The following is a 25047-nucleotide window of genomic DNA, read 5'->3' as shown; positions in this document are numbered from 1 at the left end:
CTTGCTCTGCCCTATCTGGCACTTAGTGGCCTTGATAGTGAGGCCTGCCTTTTGCAGGGCCTCTAAAACATTCCTCAGGTGGACCAGGTGATCCTCCCAGGTGGAGCTAAAGACAGCAATATCATCAAGATAAGCTGCACAATAATCATCCAACCCAGTAAGGACTTGATTCACCAACCTTTGGAAAGTGGCAGGTGCATTCTTTAAACCAAAGGGCATTACCCCAAATTGATAATGTCCTCCTGGGGTTGAGAAAGCAGTTTTGGCCTTTGCACTCTCAGCTAATCTGATTTGCCAGTAGCCTGCTGTCAGGTCAAATGTGCTCAAAAACTTAACAGCTGCCAGTCTGTCAATGAGCTCATCTGCCCTAGGTATTGGGTGGGCATCTGTCCTAGTGACAGCATTGAGACCTCTGTAATCCACGCAAAACCTCATCTCTCTCTTACCATCTTGGGTGTGAGGTTTTGGCACAAGAACTACAGGACTAGCCCAAGGGCTCTCTGAAGGTTCAATGACTCCCAGCTCCAACATCTTTTGTACCTCAACTTTTATGCAGTCCCTGACATGGTCAGGTTGCCTGTAGATTTTACTCTTCACAGGCAGACTGTCACCAGTGTCCACCTCATGGGTGCACCAGTTTGTCTGACTTGGGGTCAGAGAGAACATATGTCTGTAGGATTGCAGAACTTGTCTGCAGTCCTGTTGCTGATGGACAGTGAGGCTGTCAGAAAAGACCACACCATCAACTGAGCCATCATCAGGGTTCTGAGTCAACAGGTCTGGGAGAGGGTCACTCTCTTCCTCCTGCCCCTCATCTGTAGCCATGAGTAGCCCCATGTCTGCCCTGTCAACATATGCCTTCAATCTGTTGACATGAAGCACCCTGTGGGGGCTTCTGGGAGTCCCAAGGTCCACCAAGTAGGTGACTTCTCCCTTTTTCTCACAATAGTGTGGGGTCCAGACCATTTGTCTTGGAGTGCTGCTGGGGCCACTGGCTCCAACACCCACACTTTCTGTCCTGGCTGGTAAACAGTCAGTACAGCCTTTTGGTCATGCCAAGCTTTTTGGAGTTCTTGGCTTGCCTCCAGGTTTTTAGAAGCCTTCTTCATATACTCTGCCATCCTGGAGCGGAGACCAAGTACATAATCCACTATGTCTAGTTTGGGTTGTCTGAGAGGTCTCTCCCATCCTTCCTTCACCAAACACAGGGGTCCTCTTACAGGATGCCCAAACAAAAGCTCAAAAGGGCTGTAGCCAACCCCCTTTTGTGGGACCTCTCTGTAAGCAAACAGAAGGCAGGGTAAAAGGATGTCCCATCTTCGCCTAAGCTTGTCTGGTAATCCTTTTATCATTCCCTTTAGGGTCTTGTTGAATCTCTCAACAAGCCCATTGCACTGTGGGTGATAGGGTGTGGTGAACTTGTAGTTAACACCACACTCCTTCCACATTGCAGTCAAGTATCCTGACATGAAGTTGGCACCTCTGTCAGAAATGACCTCTTTTGGAAAGCCCACTCTGGAGAATACTCCAAGCAGGGCCCTTGCCACAACAGGAGCTGTTGTGGTCCTCAGGGGAATTGCTTCTGGGTACCTGGTGGCATGGTCCACTATCACCAGTATGAATCTGTGCCCAGATGCTGTTTGTGGGTCCATTGGTCCTACAATATCTATGCCCACTCTTTCAAAGGGGACCCCCACCACAGGTAGTGGTATGAGGGGGGCCTTTGTGGTGCCACCTGATTTGCCACTGGCTTGGCAGGTGACACCGGAGCGACAAAACTCCTTAGTATCTTCTGACATATGGGGCCAGTGAAAGTGAGGGACAAGCCTGTCCCAAGTCTTGTTCTGGCCTAGATGTCCTGCAAGGGGAATATCATGGGCCAAGGTAAGAAGGAAGCCTCTGAACTTCAGTGGTATGACCAACCTCCTGGATGCACCAGGCTTGGGGTCTCTAGCCTCTGAATACAGTAGCCCTTCATCCCAATATACTCTATGGGTACCTTGAGCATTCCCTGCAGCCTCAGCAGCAGCCAGCTGTCTGAGGGGTTCAAGAGAGGGGCAGTCTAATTGAGCCTGCCTCAGATCTGCCCTTGAAGGTCCCCCTGTCCCAAGAAACTCAACCTGATCAGGTTCAAGTTCTTCTAGGACAGTTCCTTCAGGGCTCTCAGAATCATCCTCCTGGGAGGGCTGATCCACCACCTGAGGCAGGGGGGAAGGCACAGCCTTAACCCTACTGCTCTTTCTCTTGGGTTGTGACTGGTCCATAGTTTCAGGATCCAGCACTTGTCCAGTGGTGCACTTTTTGGCCTGTGACCTGGTCACAGCAAGGACATGTGCATCTATCCCCAGCATTTCTGCATGGGTCCTATACTCCACTTCAGACCAAACTGAAGTTTCAAGATCATTGCCCAGTAAACACTCTACAGGAAGGTCTGAACTAACAACAACTTTCTTGAGGCCAGTTACCCCTCCCCAGGAGAAGTTAACAATAGCCACACTATGGGAGGTAGTGGCATTGCTAGCGTTGGTCACTAGGTAATTCTCACCTAGTATGATCTGTCCAGGGTCCACAAAAGCAGGTGTCACCATTGTGACACTAGCTCCAGTGTCCCTGTAGGCCTGAGCCATTCTTTGGTTGATAAAAGGAGTCTGTCTGTACTTGCCCAGGTTACTGGGGCCTACAGTAGAGGACAAAGCTAAGTCCCCATCACAGATCAGAACAGCCTGAGTAGGTACTCTGACTAGGCCAGAATCCTCCTCAGTTCCCAGGGTTAACCCTACTACACCCTTTTGCTGGGAACCACCACTTACAGCTGAACTAGGGGGTACAGTTGCCTTAGGGGCAATGGTGGCTGGGGGCTTATCCTTTTTGGTGCACTCACTAAACCAATGTGAGTTGGACTTACAATAGTTGCACCATGGTTTCTTTTGGCCATCTTTCTTTTTATCCTTTTTGGGACCACCCTCCCCCTGAGCCTTTTGGGGGCCTGGTGAAGACTTCTGGTCTTTTTGTTTCTGATCATTACCCTTCTGGTCTGCCTTTTTCTGATCACCGCCCTGGTTCTGGTTTTTCTGCTTAACTCTAGTCCTGACCCATCTATCTGCCTTCTTTCCCAATTCTTGGGGAGAAGTCAGATCAGAATCAATCAGGTGTTGATGCAATAGCTGGTTTTGACAGTTGTTAAGTATTTGTTCTCTCATGATCAAATTATACAATCCTGTATAGTCCTTAACCTTACTTCCCATTAGCCAGCCTTCCAGAGCCTTAGTGGCACAATCTACAAAGTCAGTCCAGTCCTGAGTCTGTGTCTTCTGGGTATCCCTGAACAACAACCTGTATTGTTCAGTGGTTAGGCCAAACCCATCAATCAGAGCACTCTTCAGGACAGTCTAATTATCTGCATCCTCATCACTAACTGTGAGGAGCTTGTCTCTACCTTTCTCAGAGAAGGAGAGCCACAAGATAGCTGCCCACTGACTTTGGGGTACCTGCTGTACTTTGCAAGCTCTCTCCAAAGCAGTTATCCATTTGTGGATGTCATCCCCACACTTGTAGGGAGGGACAATCTTGCTCAGGTTTCTATTATCATAGTGCCTGTCTCTATCCTTAGGGATATTGCTGCCACCAGTGGGTTCTGACCCACTTAACTTTTGCTCTCTAGCCAGAGCAAGCTTCTCCTTGGCAAGGGCAAGTTCTTCCCTCTAAATCCTCAGATTAGCTTCCCTCATTCTGGCTTCATGTTCCTTTCTCTCAGGGGAAGTCATTCCCCTGTGAGAGGAAACACTAGAGATGCTAGAGACATGGGAGTGGATGGATTCCCTTGAAGGGGATCTGTCCCTCCTGTTTCTCTGGTTAAGCCCACTTGGGGGTCTGTATGGGGGGACCCCATGCAAACTCCCATGTAAACTTAGGTTAGCCTGGCTAAGTCTTCCTACTTGGCCCTGGCTGTCTACCTCTCCATCTTAAGCCCCATCTGACTCCTCTGTGGTGGGTAGACCCTCCTCTGTACCTAGGGTACCTGCCTGAGATGCCCTCAGAGTATCATACTCCTCTAGGAGTTGTCTTAACTGAAGGAGGGTAGGGTTTGCACCCTGTTTTATTCCTCTGGAGGTACACAAGTGTCTCATCTCCTGGAATGTTAAGGTATCATATCTAGAGGGGGTCTTTTGCAGACCTGACCCTCCTGAGAGAGCATATACTTGATCTCCTCTCAGAGACATGATCTAGTGAGGGTGTGGTGTGTGCACCTACCTACACTAGTTGTTTCTACTAAACCTCTCTAGTAGTTGTAGTCAGGGTGTGTTACTCCCTTCAACCTACAACTACTAAGTCCAGTAGGACTTAAGTATTATAATCTATGTTATATGTACCTAGACAATATCTGTGTGATCTTTCAATTTAGTATCTCAAGATTACAATGGTATTACAACAGCAAGCTCAGATCCCAACCGCTGCTCACCAATGTGAGAAGTTGGCCTGATGTATGATGTCACTAGTTCTAGTGTACACCTTATATCAGTCCAAATACCCTTATGGTGATTGGTTGTAAAGTCAACCTTATAGACCAGCTATCCTAGTGGTAGCATGGACAAGAGCAGTCTTAGGCTAAACTCTGAATGGCATGTGAAGCCAGCTGTGATACCATATATAATCCCTTGAATACCAAATGAAAGGACACCACAACAGATATATATATAAAATAAAGTGTATTTATTCTAGTCAAACCCTCAGCACTCTTTATGAGATTAGAGGTAAGTACAACACAGTCTTATTTAAGCATACATTAAGTCACACAGGTAAGTAATACAGTTAGGCCCTAGGGGCCACGCAAACCATATACTAAGTAAGTGGTATAAGGACCACTGTCACGGAAATAGAACAGGCCTAGGCCTAGGGAATTGCTGGGGCTACACTACACTAGCGTTAGTTAGGAAGTGGGAGGCCCACGGGATTCGTGTGCAGAGTGGAAACACTCACGCGTAATGCGTAAAAGTCACTAGCAATAGTACAGTTTAGAAAACGATAGATTTAGGACACTTCCGGAGTAGCTAGGAAGTCGAGACTGGAAAACTAGACACTAGGATAGTCACTATCCTGATGAGCACCGGAGTACCCAAGTTACCTAGCCCACAGGCTGCGGGTGCATAGGGGTGAAGATGCGTCGGTTTTCGTCGTCGACTCCTATGGATGCCTGAAGAAAGATGCTGACAGGCAGTCAGTGAAGAGTGTCCGGTGGATCCCAAGGCTGGGATCAAGAAGAGAGGAGACCTGCAAGCAGAAGGGACAGAGTCAAGGTCACTAGCCAGTGACCACGTGGAACCAGGAAGGAACCAGGCGATGTCGTGAAGATTGCAGGTGAAGGTGAAGCTTGTCGCTGTAGCCAGGAGGACCAGGAAGCGTCGAGGACGACCAGGACCAGGAGGCGAGCTGTTCCACGAAGGCTCTTGCTGTCGGCGGCGTCGAAGTTGGACTAGGACTCACCAAGCCTTGGCAAGCTGAACCCACGAAGAACGGAGGACTTACTTCTGGTGCAGACCAGGAAGGTCTGGGGTGCTTCTTCTTTGCAGAGAAGCGGGAGCCAGTCTGGAGGAGCCAAACCAGCTCAGAAGATTTCAGGGTGCGTCGTCACAAAGGCCACTAGCCAGCGGGCAAGCAACCGGACAGACGCGGCAAGCAGGAAAATGCAGAAGGGCCCCACGCAGGACTCGTGGAGTGTGGGGGGCTGATCTTCGGTGCAGATGGTGCTTGGGGTTGGGGCTTCTCAATCCCCGGTGCACAACTTCGAGGGTGCCTCAGAAGCTGCGCTTGAAGTTACTAGCCACTTTTCCCAGGTAGCCGGTCCCACGTCGCTCGTCGCCTCCACGGATCTCAGCTTTGCTGTGGATGTGGATCAGGGTCGGAGAAGTCTGGAAGTCAAGGCTCTGGTCGGGCTCTGCAGTCGGTTCCTCGTAGAACGTGGGCAAAGCAAAGGGTAGTCTCTTGATGGTGCCTGTTTGCACAGGGTAGCCACTCCTTGGCCACAAGGGAGATTCTTCAGTCTTCTTCTTTCGTCGAATGTCGAAGGTCCAGAGTTTCTGTTCAAGTTGCAGGTTCAGGATAATCTAAAGTCTTGAGGCCCAACTCCCACTCTTATACTAATCTGGGGGGCTGGGATACCTGCTAGGTCACGCCTTATGGGTGGTGTGAGAAGTTGGCCTGATGTATGATGTCACTAGTTATAGTGTACACCTTATATCAGTCCAAATACCCTTATGGTGATTGGTTGTAAAGTCAACCTTATAGACCAGCTATCCTAGTGGTAGCATGGACAAGAGCAGTCTTAGGCTAAACTCTGAATGGCATGTGAAGCCAGCTGTGATACCATATATAATCCCTTGAATACCAAATGAAAGGACACCACAACAGATATATATATAAAATAAAGTGTATTTATTCTAAGCAAACCCTCAGCACTCTTTATGAGTTTAGAGGTAAGTACAACACAGTCTTATTAATGCATACAGTAAGTCACACAGGTAAGTAATACAGTTAGGCCCTAGGGGCCACGCAAACCATATACTAAGTAAGTGGTATAAGAACCACTGTCACGGAAATAGAATAGGCCTAGGCCTAGGGAATCGCTGGGGCTACACTACACTAGCGTTAGTTAGGAAGTGGGAGGCCCACGGGATTCGTGTGCAGAGTGGAAATACTCACGCGTAATGCGTAAAAGTCAATAGCAATGTTACAGTTTAGAAATAGATAGATTTAGGACACTTCCGGAGTAGCTAGGAAGTTGAGACTTGAAAACTAGACACTAGGATAGTCACTATCCTGATGAGCACCGGAGTACCCAAGTTACCTAGCCCACAGGCTGCGGGTGCATAGGGGTGAAGATGCGTCGTTTTCGTCGTCGACTCCTATGGATGCCTGAAGAAAGATGCTGACAGGCAGTCAGTGAAGAGTGTCCGGTGGATCCCAAGGCTGGGATCAAGAAGAGAAGAAACCTGCAAGCAGAAGGGACAGAGTCAAGGTCACTAGCCAGCGACCACGTGGAACCAGGAAGGAACCAGGCGATGTCGTGAAGAGTTGCAGGTGAAGATGAAGCTTGTCGCTGCAGCCAGGAGGACCAGGAAGCGTCGAGGACGACCAGGACCAGGAGGCGAGCTGTCCCACGAAGGCTCTTGCTGTCGGCGGCGTCGAAGTTGGACTAGGACTCACCAAGCCTTGGCAAGCGGAACCCACGAAGAACAAGGGACTTGCTTCTGGTGCAGACCAGGAAGGTCTGGGGTGCTTCTTCTTTGCAGAGAAGCGGGAGCCAGTCTGGAGGAGCCAAACCAGCGCAGAAGATTTCAGGGAGCGTCGTCACAGAGGCCACTAGCCAGCGGGCAAGCAACCGGACAGACGCGGCAAGCAGGAAAATGCTGAAGGGCCCCACGCAGGACTCGTGGAGTGTGGGGGGCTGATCTTCGGTGCAGATGGTGCTTGGGGTTGGGGCTTCTCAATCCCCGGTGCACAACTTCGAGGGTACCTCAGAAGCTGCGCTGTAAGTTACTAGCCACTTTTCCCAGGTAGCCGGTCCCACGTCGCTCGTCGCCTCCACGGATCTCAGCTCTGCTGCAGATGTGGATGAGGGTCGGAGAAGTCTGGAAGTCAAGGCTCTGGTCGGGCTCTGCAGTCGGTTCCTCGTAGAACGGTCGCAAAGCAAAGGGTAGTCTCTTGATGGTGCCTGTTTGCACAGGGTAGCCACTCCTTGGCTACAAGGGAGATTCTTCAGTCTTCTTCTTTCGTCGAATGTCGAAGGTCCAGAGTTTCTGTTCAGTTTTGCAGGTTCAGGATAATCTAAAGTCTTGAGGCCCAACTCCCACTCTTATACTAATCTGGGGGGCTGGGATACCTGCTAGGTCACGCCTTATGGGTGGGACCTGGGAGGGGGTGGTTACACCCACTTCCCTTTGTCCAGTTTCGCGCCAGAGCTGGGGCTGGAGTGCCCCAGCGCCGGTTTGAACTGGACTATGCAAGGAACACCTTGTGTGCCCCAGGCATGTCTCATTCCTTTCAGCCCACCCTGCCCCAATACACTAAAGGCTGTCTGGGGAGGTGCTAGCACCTCCCCAAGCAGGAAACCTATTGTCCAGGCCTCCCTGGCTGGGATCACTCCCAGCTGCAGGAGGTCAGACTTGTGTCGTGGCAGCAGCATCCATCTTGTGATGCTGAGGCTTTGGTCAGAGGTTACACAGCAAAGTAGGATTTTAACATGTCTCTCCCTCTAGAAGGGGGGAATAATATCCTCATCACCAGAAATGGTATGGGGGTATTATTCCAAAGTGTTAGACACCTTACACGACATGTTTTGATACAGCCCAACCATAGTTACCATAACCGTTTAAGATTATAAGGCACTTTAAGAGTATATGGTAGGCTATATCATAGAACAGCTATAAGGACATGGTTCCGAAAGCTGCAGACAGGCTCAGCTCATGCTAGAGCACCATCTCACATGTTACCAAGCACTCTGCCTCCAGGATTGTTAAGGCCTGCCATAGGAGTGACTGATAGGTACACATGTGTCTATATATAAGGGCAGATATAGCCATACTATATCTAAGCAAGGGGTGATTACACGACCTTGCCCCAGCTGAGTGATCAGCCAGTTGTGTCTGATTGGAAGGCCAGACCAGGGGTGGCATAATACATGCTGCAGCCCCTGGGAGGCCTAGGGTACACCTATGCCCTGGGTACCTAGGGTACACTATACAGGGTCCAATAAGGTGATCCTTACCAATTGGGTATGTACCTAGGGTACATGGAGTCCATTTTACAGAGAGAGCAGACAGCCTGAGACCCTGAATGGCAGGATCTCAGGCCAACTAAGTCGAAAAACCAACTAGACACTAGGCAAAAAAGTTGGGGGTAACCATAGTCAGATATCCACCTTCCTACACAACCCCCCCCCAAACGAAAGGAGATAAGGCTGGCCTTGACAAGGTAAGCCTCTATTGCCTGAGTGGCCATATAAGGAAGAACCAGCACTGGCATGGTTACCCCCTGTCTCATGGTCCACTAAGCAATCCCTCATCCTAAAGATATCATAGGGTCTCCACCATAGGGAATCTCTACCTTTTGTGTGTCTTTGCAAAGTAAAAGGCTGGTGTTGTGATGGAGTACTGAAGTGAGTGTCCTCAAAGTGAGGCCTCAGCTTCCTCCAATCATCCTCCACCATGGATGCCTTTCTTTCTCTAACTGAGTTGCACTGTGCTCTCAGGGTCAGCCTCTGGCTACCTAAAGCTGGAGGCTGGGTCCCTTTTGTGGGCTTACTGGAGGGACAGGTCAGGTTTGGGGCCCTAAGGTCCCATGTTTGCCTGTGCCCAGCAGAATCCCTCTTGGGAGGTCCCTAACTACCTGTAAAGGGGATCCCTCAGGAATGTTTTTACCCATCACCTGGCTAGGGCAACTAACCAGGCAATCCTCATTCTTTTGAAGGGGGGGTTCTTGTGGACAGGGGCCCTCTTGGGGTCCACTGGCCTCCCTGACCTCTGCAGCCCTGGGCTGACTGAGGCAGGGTAGAGAGAGGCAGGCTACCTGCACCAGACTGGGTCCCACCTTGGAAGGGGCCACTGACATCAGAGGCTCTGCCAGGCCAGGCCTGGCTACCTCTGGGGCAGTTCCTTCACAAGGGGTGAGGTCAGATCCCTGAGGAGGCTGACCTTTTCCTAATGTCTGGGGAGAGGGAGACTTTTCTTCCTCCCCACTACTCTCTGTTTGTGTGGAGTGATCCATAGTTTCAGGCTTCACTACACCTATATCAGTCTGAGTGTGGGCTGAGACCATTACAGCCTTGCCAACCTTTTCAGGAAGGCACTCAGTTTGTGTTTGAGCTGTGACTGTCACAGCTCTGCCAATTTCTACAGGGAAGTCTGTCTGTGCCTGGGCTGTGGCTACCACTGCCCTTCCAACCTTTTCAGGGAGGAAAGCTACTTGGACAGGGGTTGTGACTGGCACAACCCCACTACCCTTTTTGGAAAGGCCTACCATTTTAGAATGGGTGTCTTGTTCAACTCCAGCCCAAGCTGAGAGTTCTAAGTCATTCCCCAGTAAGCAGTCCACAGGCAAGGTTGGAGACACTGCCACCCTTTTAGGGCCAGTGACACCTCCCCAGCTGAGACATACCTCTGCCATGGGATGACTGTTCTGTTTGCCATCAATGTTAGTTACCTGGTATGAGAAACCAGGCAAAAGCTGCTCAGAGGGAACTAGCCTATGGGCCACCATAGTGATGCTAGCTCCAGTGTCTCTGTAGGCCTCAGCTTTTCTACCATTGATGTAGGGTTCCTGTCTGTACCTACCCAAAGTGTTGGGACAGGCAGTGAAGTTGGCAAACCCCATGCCACCATCACAGACAAGAGTAGCTGCTGCAGGGGAATTGGCTAAGCCAGGATCCCCCTGTGTTCCCCAAGAAAACCCAACCAAATTTTTGGGGGCACTCCCACCACCTGGGGGATTACTGCTGACAGTAATAGGTGGTGTGACAGGAGTAGTTGGAGGAACAGTTTTGTTTTTAGCCTGTGGACAACTGCTGTCAGTTTTCCAATGCCCAGGTGTTTTACACACATGGCAGTAAGGCTTTTTAACTGTGGTAGAGGAGGGAGCCTGGGACCCACCACCCTGTGTGGAGTTTTGGGGCCCTGAGGAAGATTTCTCTTTTGCTTTATCCCCACCCTTCTCTTGAGGCTTGGTGGTATCTTTCTTTTGGTCACCACCCTGATTTTTAGGCCTAATCCTGGTCCTGACCCATTTATCTGCCCTCTTTCCCAATTCTTGGGGAGAGGTCAAATCTGAGTCTACCAGGTGTTGATGGAGAAGCTGGTTCTGACAATTACTAAGGATCTGCTCCCTCATAATCAAGTTGTACAATCCTGTATAGTCCTGCACCTTGCTGCCAGTTAACCAACCTTCCAAAGCCTTAGTGGCACAATCCACAAAATCAGACCAGTCCTGTGTCTGTGTCTTCTGGGTGTCTCTGAACAACAACCTATATTGCTCAGTGGTTAAGCCAAACCCATCTATCAGAGCACTCTTCAGGACTTTGTAATTGTTTGCATCCTCATCACTGACTGTGAGGAGCTTGTCTCTACCTTTGTCAGAAAAGGAGAGCCACAAGATAGCTGCCCACTGACTTTGGGGTACCTGCTGTACTTTGCAGGCCCTCTCCAAAGCAGTCATCCATTTGTGGATGTCATCCCCATTCTGATATGGGGGGACTATCTTGCTTAGGTTTCTATGGTCATAAGACCTATCCCTATCTCTAGGAATGTTGCTGCCACCAGTGGGTTCTGACCCACACAATTTTTGCTCTCTAGCCAGAGCAAGCTTCTCTTTGGCAAGGGCAATTTCTTCCCTCTGAATCCTCAGATTAGCTTCCCTCATTCTGGCTTTATGCTCCTTTCTCTCAGGTGAAGTCATTCCCCTGTGAGAGGAAGCATTAGAGATGCTAGAGACATGGGAGTGGATGGATTCCCTTGAAGGGGATCTGTCCCTCCTGCTTCTCTGTGAATGCCTACTTGTGGGTCTGTATGGGGGGACCCCATGCAAACTCCCATGTAAGCTTAAGTTAGCCTGGCTAAGTCTCCTTACTTGGCTCTGGCTGTCTACCTCCCCATCTGAAGCCCCATCTGACTCCTCTGTGGTGGGTAGACCCTCCTCTGCGCCTAGGGCACCTTCCTGAGATGCCCTCTGAGCATCATACTCCTCTAGGAGTTGTCTTAACTGAAGGAGGGTAGGGTTTGCACCCTGTTTTATTCCTCTGGAGGTACACAATTGTCTCATCTCCTGGAATGTTAAGGTATCATACCTAGAGGGGGTCTTCTGCAGACCTGCCCCTCCTGAGAGAGCATCTACTTGATCTCCTCCCAGAGGCATGATCTAGTGAGGGTGTGGTGTGTGCACCTACCTACACTAGTTGTTTCTACTAAACCTCTCTAGTAGTTGTAGTCAGGGTGTGTTACTCCCTTCACCCTACAACTACTAAGTCCAGTAGGACTTAAGTATAATAATCTATGTTATATGTACCTAGACAATATCTGTGTGATCTTTCAATTTAGTATCTCAAGATTACAATGGTATTACAACAGCAAGCTCAGATCCCAACCGCTGCTCACCAATGTGAGAAGTTGGCCTGATGTATGATGTCACTAGTTATAGTGTACACCTTATATCAGTCCAAATACCCTTATGGTGATTGGTTGTAAAGTCAACCTTATAGACCAGCTATCCTAGTGGTAGCATGGACAAGAGCAGTCTTAGGCTAAACTCTGAATGGCATGTGAAGCCAGCTGTGATACCATATATAATCCCTTGAATACCAAATGAAAGGACACCACAACAGATATATATATAAAATAAAGTGTATTTATTCTAAGCAAACCCTCAGCACTCTTTATGAGTTTAGAGGTAAGTACAACACAGTCTTATTAATGCATACAGTAAGTCACACAGGTAAGTAATACAGTTAGGCCCTAGGGGCCACGCAAACCATATACTAAGTAAGTGGTATAAGAACCACTGTCACGGAAATAGAATAGGCCTAGGCCTAGGGAATCGCTGGGGCTACACTACACTAGCGTTAGTTAGGAAGTGGGAGGCCCACGGGATTCGTGTGCAGAGTGGAAATACTCATGCGTAATGCGTAAAAGTCAATAGCAATGTTACAGTTTAGAAATAGATAGATTTAGGACACTTCCGGAGTAGCTAGGAAGTTGAGACTTGAAAACTAGACACTAGGATAGTCACTATCCTGATGAGCACCGGAGTACCCAAGTTACCTAGCCCACAGGCTGCGGGTGCATAGGGGTGAAGATGCGTCGTTTTCGTCGTCGACTCCTATGGATGCCTGAAGAAAGATGCTGACAGGCAGTCAGTGAAGAGTGTCCGGTGGATCCCAAGGCTGGGATCAAGAAGAGAAGAAACCTGCAAGCAGAAGGGACAGAGTCAAGGTCACTAGCCAGCGACCACGTGGAACCAGGAAGGAACCAGGCGATGTCGTGAAGAGTTGCAGGTGAAGGTGAAGCTTGTCGCTGCAGCCAGGAGGACCAGGAAGCGTCGAGGACGACCAGGACCAGGAGGCGAGCTGTCCCACGAAGGCTCTTGCTGTCGGCGGCGTCGAAGTTGGACTAGGACTCACCAAGCCTTGGCAAGCGGAACCCACGAAGAACAAGGGACTTGCTTCTGGTGCAGACCAGGAAGGTCTGGGGTGCTTCTTCTTTGCAGAGAAGCGGGAGCCAGTCTGGAGGAGCCAAACCAGCGCAGAAGATTTCAGGGAGCGTCGTCACAGAGGCCACTAGCCAGCGGGCAAGCAACCGGACAGACGCGGCAAGCAGGAAAATGCTAAAGGGCCCCACGCAGGACTCGTGGAGTGTGGGGGGCTGATCTTCGGTGCAGATGGTGCTTGGGGTTGGGGCTTCTCAATCCCCGGTGCACAACTTCGAGGGTACCTCAGAAGCTGCGCTGTAAGTTACTAGCCACTTTTCCCAGGTAGCCGGTCCCACGTCGCTCGTCGCCTCCACGGATCTCAGCTCTGCTGCAGATGTGGATGAGGGTCGGAGAAGTCTGGAAGTCAAGGCTCTGGTCGGGCTCTGCAGTCGGTTCCTCGTAGAACGGTCGCAAAGCAAAGGGTAGTCTCTTGATGGTGCCTGTTTGCACAGGGTAGCCACTCCTTGGCTACAAGGGAGATTCTTCAGTCTTCTTCTTTCGTCGAATGTCGAAGGTCCAGAGTTTCTGTTCAGTTTTGCAGGTTCAGGATAATCTAAAGTCTTGAGGCCCAACTCCCACTCTTATACTAATCTGGGGGGCTGGGATACCTGCTAGGTCACGCCTTATGGGTGGGACCTGGGAGGGGGTGGTTACACCCACTTCCCTTTGTCCAGTTTCGCGCCAGAGCTGGGGCTGGAGTGCCCCAGCGCCGGTTTGAACTGGACTATGCAAGGAACACCTTGTGTGCCCCAGGCATGTCTCATTCCTTTCAGCCCACCCTGCCCCAATACACTAAAGGCTGTCTGGGGAGGTGCTAGCACCTCCCCAAGCAGGAAACCTATTGTCCAGGCCTCCCTGGCTGGGATCACTCCCAGCTGCAGGAGGTCAGACTTGTGTCGTGGCAGCAGCATCCATCTTGTGATGCTGAGGCTTTGGTCAGAGGTTACACAGCAAAGTAGGATTTTAACATGTCTCTCCCTCTAGAAGGGGGGAATAATATCCTCATCACCAGAAATGGTATGGGGGTATTATTCCAAAGTGTTAGACACCTTACACGACATGTTTTGATACAGCCCAACCATAGTTACCATAACCGTTTAAGATTATAAGGCACTTTAAGAGTATATGGTAGGCTATATCATAGAACAGCTATAAGGACATGGTTCCGAAAGCTGCAGACAGGCTCAGCTCATGCTAGAGCACCATCTCACATGTTACCAAGCACTCTGCCTCCAGGATTGTTAAGGCCTGCCATAGGAGTGACTGATAGGTACACATGTGTCTATATATAAGGGCAGATATAGGCATACTATATCTAAGCAAGGGGTGATTACACGACCTTGCCCCAGCTGAGTGATCAGCCAGTTGTGTCTGATTGGAAGGCCAGACCAGGGGTGGCATAATACATGCTGCAGCCCCTGGGAGGCCCAGGGTACACCTATGCCCTGGGTACCTAGGGTACACTATACAGGGTCCAATAAGGTGATCCTTACCAATTGGGTATGTACCTAGGGTACATGGAGTCCATTTTACAGAGAGAGCAGACAGCCTGAGACCCTGAATGGCAGGATCTCAGGCCAACTAAGTCGAAAAACCAGCTAGACACTAGACAAAAAGTTGGGGGTAACCATAGTCAGATATCCACCTTCCTACAGGTGGGACCTGGGAGGGGGTGGTTACACCCACTTCCCTTTGTCCAGTTTCGCGCCAGAGCTGGGGCTGGAGTGCCCCAGCGCCGGTTTGAACTGGACTATGCAAGGAACACCTTGTGTGCCCCAGGCAGGTCTCATTCCTTTCAGCCCACCCTGCCCCAATACACTAAAGGCTGTCTGGGGAGGTGCTAGCACCTCCCCAAGCAGGAAACCTATTGTCCAGGCCTCCCTGGCTGGGATCACTCCCAGCTGCAGGAGGTCAGACTTGTGTCGTGGCAGCAGCATCCATTTTGTGATGCTGAGGCTTTGGTCAGAGGCTAACATTGAAGTATGATTTTAACATGTCTTTCCCTCTAGAAGGGGGGAATAATATCCTCATGTCCAGAAATGGTATGGGGGTATTATTCCACAGTGTTAGACACCTTACACGACATGTTTCGATAAAGCCAAACCTTAGTTACCATAACCGTCTAAGATTATAAGGCACTTTAAGAGTATATGGTAGGCTATATCATAGAACAGCTATAAGGACTTGGTTCCGAAAGCTGCAGACAGGCTCAGCTCATGCTAGAGCACCATCTCACATGTCACCAAGCACTCTGCCTCCAGGATTGTTAAGGCCTGCCATAGGAGTGACTGATAGGTACACATGTGTCTATATGTAAGTTAGGTATAGGAATACTACACCTAAGCAAGGGGTGATTACACGACCTTGCCCCAGCTGAGTGATCAGCCAGTTGTGTCAGAATGGAAGGCCAGGCCAGGGGTGGCATAATACATGCTGCAGCCCCTGGTAGGCCTAGGGTACACCTATGCCCTGGGTACCTAGGGTACACTGTACAGGGGCCAATAAGGTGATCCTATCCAAATGGGTTATGCACCTAAGGTACATAGTATTAATTTAGAGAGAGAACAGCAGGGCTGTGGGTCTGATTAGCAGGCCCACAGCCACATCTAAGTCGAAAACCAGTAAAGCAAAAGCAAAAAGTGGGGGTGAACATAGAAAGCAGACCCTACTCTCCTACATCAGTGTTCTACTGTGCCGTAGGGGTACGTGTGACACGCACCATACCCACGCATTCATTGCGTGTGTACGGTCCGTATCACAGTTCTACTGTGCCGTAGGGGTACGTATGGTACGCACCGTACCCACGCATTCATTGCGTGTGTACGGTCCGTATCAGTGTTCTACTGTGCCGTAGGGGTACGTGTGACACGCACTGTACCCACGCATTCATTGCATGTGTACGGTCCCAATCACTGTTCTACTGTGCCGTAGGGGTACGTATGGTACTCACCGTACCCACGCATTCATTGCGTGTGTACGGTCCTTATCACTGTTCTAATGTGCCATAGGGGTACGTGTGGTACGCACTGTACCCACGCATTAATTGCGTGTGTACGGTCCGTATCACAGTTCTAATGGTGCCATAGGTGTACGTGTGACACGCACCGTACCCACGGATTCATTGCGTGTGTACGGTCCGTATCACTGTTCTACTGTGCCGTAGGGGTACGTGTGAAAAGCACCGTACACATTCACGCCCCCCCAAGGGACCAGACCCTGGTGGTAATGTATGGCCTCCATATTATAGGTTTGGCTTTGAGTATGGGTTATGTTTCCTGCCCCTCACCTCCACCATGGCCCCTGGGTGTTGTTTTCACCTTCTGCAGCATGTGCGGCGGGTGCGGTGCACTAGGTCGTAGGCCAAGAGGACCGGGATGACACGTACGACGGAGTTCATGGCGTGTACGTCGCGTACCGGGGCTCCGTTTGTAGGATTCTGCTTTCCCGGCTGTTTTTCGCTCCCGTAATCAAAGAGACGTACGGAGTGCCGTAGGGACGAATCGTACTTGCTGGGCCAGAAACCGCTGCTTAAATACGTCCGGACGTCGCGTACAAGCAGTTCTGGATCAGAATCGTTATTGTTTTTTAGCCGTATGGTCTTTTGTACGATTCGTACGGAAAGCGGCTTTCTATACGAATGGTACTTCCTAGGTTGTAAGATGAGTTTACCGGGTATGAGTCGTACGGAGAAAACGCTCCGTACAACAATTCGTACAGCCTTTTCCCAGGATCGGAATCGGCCCCTTGGTTGTAAGTGCTGGTCTATATCTTTCCCTATCAGCTCATGTATAGAGTTACATGTGCTAACAATAAGTCTGAAAGGTGGCTTTGTTGGATTTTTGTGTATTTTGGGCACCATATATAGCGTTTACCACTCAAGCCAACATTATGTAAGAACAATAATCGATTTACGGAGCGATGGCACGGCATTCTAAATAAATGCTCACTGGAGTTAATACTCTTAATAGTCGAAGAATTATCAAAACTTCTAGCAGAACTAGAAAATGAAGTTTCACAACTCAAACATGCTCAATGACAGAACACAATTGTTGGCACCAAAATACGTCACTAGTACTACAGAGGAACGACCAGTATTTATGTCCAAATATTCAACTAGAAGTGCAAAAATCAAACAAACAATTTGTAAACATTGGCAAATACTTCAGACAGAAAGTGACTTTAAAGACATATTCCATTCTCCACCTATTTTTGCTTACCAATGCACAAAAAATCTTAAACAACTACTTAATGAGAAATTTCAGTTACCTGCACCAACCTACAAGGGGACAGTCCCATGCCATAACTGTGGAAATTGCAATAGTATAGTTAAAGGCAACATATTAACCCATCCCACTCAAGGCACTCCCATTAAAATGAAAGTTAACACCACATGCGACATTACTAACGTAGTATACTTGCTCAAATGCCCATGCGGTTTAGCCTATGTGGGCAAAACAGAGCGCAAGATTAAAACAAGGTTGACGGAACACTGAAGTTATATATGGACTAAAAACCTTAAATCATTTGTGGCTACCCATTTTGCAGAAATGAATCATAACGTCAGTCAACTACGTTATATGGTATTTGAAAAAATCACGGAATGTGAAGGAAGAGACAATAGGGAATGTTTGTTTCAACGCAAACTTTATTGGATACACAGATTGAACTCTCTTCACCTGAAAGGGTTAAATGAAAGACTGGAATTTAGTTGTTTTCTATAAGATATTCAGAATTTTAAGTTGAATTATTTTTTTGATCTCTCCGGTTTCTTAAATTGCGTTTACATTGGTATTTCCATTGCTTGGTTTGATCTCTCTTGATTGTTATTTCCATCCACCTCATTTAACTTTTCTTCCTTATTACACATTCACACCTAGATAGCTGCACGCACTCATTTTTATTTCTATTTTTCTTATTCTTTCACTTAGACTCTACACCGTGGCTTACTCGTGTTTTCTTTGTTGCCTTGGTTACACCCGTAGTCTGTTTTCAGCCTTGTTACACACGTAGTCTGTTTTCAATAATTGTTACTTCACGTGGTGCACTTTCGGTACACGCGTATTTACATCCGGGTTAGAATAGGTTCTACCTCCCTCGCGGCGTTTACCGTAACAAACTTTCTTGACGGCACACTGGGTTACTACAGATCACAAGTATGCACAAGCAGATATTACTTTTTCATTTCACTTTCACAGTTTCCCGTAGAGCAACACCAGGTTAGAGCGTTTTTTTGCACGAGCCTTTTACACCGTTTCCCTACGTGTTTATAGTCAATATCCCGTAGACTGGCACTTGGTTGACGCACAATCCACTCATGGTGGCACAACCTCTTTTTTTTTTTTATATTCTTTTTATTTGCATTTTCAACAACAAAACACAGACAAATCTCTGCAGTGTAAGTATAAAATGAAATTGACAGCACAGCTCCCCACCAAAACAACAGTAGCAACATGACAACTAGGTGCCAACCCGTCATTGCTCAATAGGTCTCGTACGGCCCCCCCACCCCCGCCCACACCCAACCCGCACATCTCCCACTTCATATTCGATGACCTCAGCACCCCAAGATGTAACCGGTTCCCGGCTCCTTCCGGCCACCATCAGTGCATAGCCTGTTTCATATTGCTTGAATCGTAGTTTGAGTCAACCAGCGTGTGAAAGGCTCCCATATGTCCTTCGGCCGTGAACGCACTGGTATGAGCTCCCCGTACAAGGCGAGTTGTGTCTGGCAGTATACCACGCTTCTAACCCATTCCCTAATTGTAGGTGATGTGATAGCTCCCCAGTGCATCGCAACCTGCCGTTTGACCAGCAGAATTAGCATGGCCGGCAATTTGCGGTGTTTAGGCTTGACCATGTGTAAGATCCCTAGTAATGTAGTCTGCGGAGTGCATGGGATCAGTAGGCCGGTAATTGCACACACCAGCTCCATCACCCGTATCCAGAAGGAGGCCAACGTGGGACATTCCCATGCCATATGTAAAAATGTAGCTCCGCGTGCATTACAGCGCCAGCAGTTATCTGTGTCCCTCAACCCCATGCGATGAAGCCGACTAGGAGTGCGGTATATCATGTGTACGTATTTAAAATGTATCAGTCGGAGACGATAATTAGGGGAAAGGGTCTTAAGCAGTCTACAGCATATATCCCAGTGGTCGTCAGTGATTTCGGTTCCCAATTCCGTATCCCACATGCAGCGCGCCGTTGGGACCACAATCGGATGGGTGTTTTGCATGCAGCCATACAATCGGGACACAAATTTACGCCCCGATTCCACATTGAGCACATTCTCCAGGGCCATCAAGTCCGGCGGCGGCGCCGGTAATGTAGGAAACAGCTTCTGACAAGTATGGCGCCACTGATAATAGAGCAGTGTGTCAAGCATCGTCGGTGCCTCCGCACCACACAATTGGTCCAGCGTGATGAAGGTGTCGCCCGGGAAGAGGTTCCCCCCAGTTCCAAGGCCGCGTGCTGCCGCGCGTTCCCCAGTTTTCATGTTTTGCAGCGGGGGCCACATGGGGTTCCCGCGCAGGGTCACCGATTTGGCATAGAGATGGTCCAACTTGGCTCGGCGACGCAACCCCTCCCAGGCCCATTTAAGCGCGTGCACAGTGTCAATGTCTTTGCATCTCCTCTTGTGCGGTGCTTAGAGGGCCGTGCTGAGCGGCAGCGGGGCAGCCCTATCCGCCTCTATCGCCACATGCGGCTGGAACGGCGTAGGGTGCACCCAGTAGTGCAAGAACTGCGCCTGTGCGCAGTAGGCATATAACGTGAAATCCGGTGCTGCCAGGCCACCTTGTCTCCGTGGGAGAGTGAGGGTCTCCCAGGCCACCCTCGGCTGCCTTCCACCCCACGCCAATTCTATCATCCGCGAACGCACTTGGTTCAGGAAATGTGCAGTCAGGGGCAGCGGGATGTTGACGAATAAATAGAGTAGCTTGGGCAGGATGACCATTTTTGCCACCGCTATTCGCCCTGCCAGCGAGAGGGGCAAGTGTTTCCAGCGACTAACCTTTTCCTCTACCCATGTAAGTGCACGTCCATAGTTTTCTGTCCACAATTCCTGCATGTCCGTGCTAATCCATATCCCCAGGTATCGTACGGGGCCAGTCGCCCATTTCAACGGGCAGTTCGGAGTGAAGCGGTACGTCCCAGTCGTCAGGGGTATAATGACCGACTTCTCCCAGTTTACAGTCACCCCCGATAGCCGGCCATAATTCACCAACTCTCTCGTCATGGGGGAGAGATTTTCATGAGGATCGACCACGTAAAGTGTGATGTCATCCGCGTACATAGAGACAGTCAGTGCCCGGGACGAGAACCCGATGCACCTGGCCGCATGGCGTTGCCTAATCCGGGCCGCCAATGGCTCGGTGGCGATCGCAAACAGCAGGGGTGACAGGGGGCAGCCCTGTCTCGTTCCCCTGTTGATGGTAAAGGGCTCAGAAACAAGCCCGTTCACTCGCACTCTGGCAGTGATGGTAGTGTAAAGTAATCTAATGTAGTGAATAAAAGCCTCACTCATCCCCATTCGCTGAAGTAAAGGAAACAGGAATCCCCATTCCAGGGAATCGAACGCTTTCGTGGCGTCCAGTAGCACCGCTGCGGCCTTTATGTGTGGGGCCAAATAGTGCAGCACCCCAAAGAGGGTTCGAAGGTTGTGAGACGTGGAGCGGCCCGGCACAAATCCGGACTGATCTGGGCGTATCATAAGTGGCAGTACCGGCTGTTTGGTGGCACGACCTCTTGATTTCACCAGCACTATCATGATTAGTGGTTTTTTGGACTTTCTAACACACTCTGTTTTTTCTATAAAATTTAAAAACTTTCGGCATTCTTCCGAATTTTGAGCACCTAGCAGCTTCCCTCCCACTGTTTTACCGATTTCGTTTTTTCACTGGCACGAGTGATTCTTTCTTCACCCAGTGATTTTTCCACTGCACGGATTTCCACTGCATTAATCTTCAGTCTATGCGCATTCTTGGAATTCTTGGTTTTTTGAAAGTATTACTTTCCTTTCCTTTCAGAACTCCCCCTGACGAAGGGCCAAAGCCCGAAATGCATCGGGGATACATATAAATTTCTGTGATGTAACAGCATACATGTTTACGTCTCAAGATGTATCACATTGTTTTTTGGATTGGATAAAGATACTAGGGGTGGGCGGAATTTGCGGAATTAACCTTCGCAAATTATCGCGAGAATGTTTAAAATTATCGCAAACAAGCAGAAATATCGCGAAGATGCGGAAGTTTTTTTCCGGCATGTTCGCGAGATTTTCTGCATGGTTGCGGGTCGCCAACTTACCCATGTGGTTGCTTGCGGGCGCGGCCATCTTGTTTTGAGTTGTTCTCGCGGTGCATGATCGCGAGAAGAAAGACGTGATCGCGCGACGCATGACGTCACTGCGGGCACGAACTGTCGCGAGACAGCGCAAATGGCTAAAAACAATACAACATCTCATGGAGAACGCGACCTGATCAAGAAAACTTGTCGGCGAACGCAGGGATTCAGGTAAGGCGATCGCGCGCGCGCGAGAATGTATTATTTTACAGCGCGAGCAAGAAACAAATTATCGCCAAGCTGCGGAAACCGGAATTTTTGACATTTTCGCGCTCTCCGCGGAACGCAAAAATGTCAAATTATCGCAATTTCCGCGAACGGAACGAAATTTTTGCCCAGGCCTAAAAGATACTGAGAAAATATATCCACATGGATACTGTATGAATTGACTACCAGATGAATACTTTTTCTTTGTTGGAAATTGCAAATTTATTTTGTAGAAGTTTTACATCAAGCAACACGTTCTCCAAGGAGTGCTTCAGATGAAGCCCTTCCCGAGGAAGGGTATACTCTTTCCATTTTCAGTCCATCACCTCAACGAACAGGAGGTGATTATCTTTGGCACCCTAATTCGGATTACTTTTTTTCGAAGAAGATATTGTACATTGAGTTTATACATTGGAGTGCTACGGTTCTTCCACATCTTGATCTTTCAGCTATTCCCATGTGACCTTCGTCCTCCTTGATCATAGCCTCATATTTTATACACTCTTCCCACACTTGTGCTATGGAATCTGAGCAATGATGGCTTATAGGTGAAGCAAGAGAGCTGCCACTTCCATCTCATTGACTGAAGTTCAGAATGCTTCATATGAGGTGGATGTGCTACTAAACACTGTTGTTGAGGTTTATGGCCCATTTAATACTGTCTACTGTTATTTGAGAATACTGGCGATTCCAGCCTGACAACGGGGATATATTCAAGCATGGGGATATATGAAAGCTACCAATGCTAGGGAACTAGAGTTAAAGATAAGTAAATAATTTCTTCAACCGTAGGCGGAAAAATGCGTAGAGCTTGTCGGTCTGTAGTGGCCATTGTTTTCTTATCTCTCTAAGAGGATTTAAGTGTGTTTTGATAGGACTGTCCAGAATGCATAATGTCTGTTTTTCCAGTAATTCTTGTAATTAAATCTTAAACCTTGTTTTCAGAACCCATACGATCTGAAGGCGATTGCATGCCAGAGCAGCAATTGTGTAACATCTCTCTTCAGGAACGCTTGCAGAATCAGAAGCAGACATTGCCGCCATCATCACATTCGCTGCGACCCAGCATTGCCTCATCCTTTTCTCTTCACATTGGTCAGCTTGGCTCCATAACCTTGCCCAGCCATGCACAGTTCTGATTTTATAATATATGGTCTCATATTGGCTTAGGACTGCTACTCTTCACTATATAAGCATCAGAGAACCATAAGCACATACAGGAACTACAGCTTGGATTGCATGGAACCACAAATGTGGCACCTTTTGGTAGAAATATTTCTGAAGAGCAAATGCAGGGATTTAAACATTGGCAGCTGGGGCAAAAGATCTTGCAAGATCATGGTATGGTGTTAGTAATGTTTAGCAGTTTCTTACCAAACGTTAGGTTTCAGATAGCTGAGCCATGCATATATACAGATATATAATGAAAACATGGGCTTTTTTTACCCAGCAAACATGAATTGTATCCACAGTAGTAGAGGATGAGGCATCAAGAGGCATTTTTCTTCAGAGAATACTCACGTGTCTATATATACTGCTGAATTCATGAAGTGCAATTTAAATATTTTAGAAACCATACCTGCAGAGGGCTATCATGCCAGGGGTCTAACAGCAGATGTTATCTGAGGATCAAGACATTACCATAACAGGTGGCCTTGATTACAGACCACGATGTGAGAGAGGATCCTATCACCCGAGAGCAATGACTAATTTTTAATAGGAATGTTAACTAAAAGTCATAACCTTAAAGTAATGCCTCCAGTTTGCTGGATTGAATTGCATTTAATTTGTCATTAAAAAGAAACTAATTGAACTAATGTAATAACATATGTCTACATTCTTTTACAAACCTTGTGTAAACCAAACAAAATAAAACAATAAATGTAGCCAAACTAGTATCAGCCTCAAGAGACTGAAAAGGGACATTCCTCCTATATGGGAACTGACAATACCAGAAGCTGTCATGCATCACAGTGGCAACTAACTCATTTATCTTTTTCTGCTCCTACTACGCTCTATCTTATTTATGTTTCAGACTGGAAGAACGGAACAGACTTCATTTTGTGTTTGGTGTATATTTTGAGTAATGCTGTATTTTCCACAGTTTTGACTGGATTTTAAGATTTTGATTAATCAATATGCATTCTTCCATCATTAAGTGCAACTCCTGTGACAAACAGAAGTAAAACACTTTCTGTGTAGTCTGCTAGACTTTTACCAGTGTTACCAGTCGAAAAGTGTATTTTTTGTTCTAAAATGTGACCTACCACACAGAAACACAGGGAAAATATGAGGCTACACTGCAGTGAAGAGGCAGCCAGGAAACACCAAAAAGCCTAGGAGCAGCCACTCAAGAAGTCTGGTTGACCCCCAATCAGTCCTCTGTGAGGGCACCCACAGATGCCTAGAAATTGAAGCTTGCCTTTCCTAGTCGAAGACATTGATTATTATACTTATGAAATAAGGTAACCATCTGCCAACTGTCTTAAGACAGAGATGACTGAAAATAAAGAAGCATTTGGCAAGAACATCATCTTAGATGTTGTGACATTGAATATCAACTCATGCTTCACTGTTGGGAACATCTGGCAAGACAACTTCTTTCCATCTGTAGCTCATAGTTCCCATGTGCATACTCTGTGACTAGGTAGGGTGCTAAGGTAATTTCAGTCTGGTGTTCTCCAGCTCCATCTCTTTTCAGGCATCTCACATGGGGGTCCTGTGTCTGTTCTGCTCAAAGCACCTGTAAGAATGTGTCTTCAGCCACACTAAAGAAGGTTCCATCCTATAGGAAATACACCATTCCCAAAAAAGGAAGAATCCATATCCTATACTTGAAGATGAGAGCATTCTAAGAAATTCCATCTCAAATCCATGCAGCAAGAAGGAAGCTTAGACCCAGTTGTCACAACTTCTATGGGAGATGCTTTGCTCGTTGTCAAGCATACTATGAGTCAGTCAAATATACTTTAATTTGATTCATTAAAAATCATAAAATGATGGAGAACCATTGTGGAACACAATACTTTAAGTGTACATTTTTAAAAGCATATTATTAAAAAGACCTTAAGGTCATAACCGCGAATGGTGGGCAACTAGTTGAATAAAAATATTGACAGGTGTATCAGTGCAATTAAAGAATGTGTAACTACGAGTTATTATTAGGCTACTTGAATTGAGTCACTTTTTTCAATTTTTTTTGTCGCGATTTTCCAAAATTTTATGGTTCTACAAGACAGGGGAATCGACAACCCTTCGAGACACCTGATG

At 48.1% G+C, this 25047-nt stretch overlaps 1 protein-coding gene across 6 annotated transcripts in view; it reads left to right on the top strand.

Annotated features, from left to right (window-relative positions):
* LOC146808798 (uncharacterized) overlaps positions 1–23785 on the top strand; it is a 741989-nt gene extending 718204 nt beyond the window's left edge. For all 6 annotated transcript variants that reach the window (XM_085615615.1, XM_085615614.1, XM_085615612.1 and 3 more), the window contains one exon: positions 22723–23785. In XM_085615615.1, coding sequence (XP_085471741.1) covers positions 22723–22916 — 194 coding nt within the window. In that variant the 3' untranslated portion in view covers positions 22917–23785. The remainder of the gene's footprint in view (positions 1–22722) is intronic.
* Positions 23786–25047: the final 1262 nt, after the last annotated feature.

Source organism: Triturus cristatus, chromosome 7 (assembly GCF_964204655.1).
Source record: "Triturus cristatus chromosome 7, aTriCri1.1, whole genome shotgun sequence".
Classification (NCBI taxonomy): Eukaryota; Metazoa; Chordata; class Amphibia; order Caudata; family Salamandridae; genus Triturus; species Triturus cristatus.
This window is presented reverse-complemented; position numbering and strand designations above follow the sequence as displayed.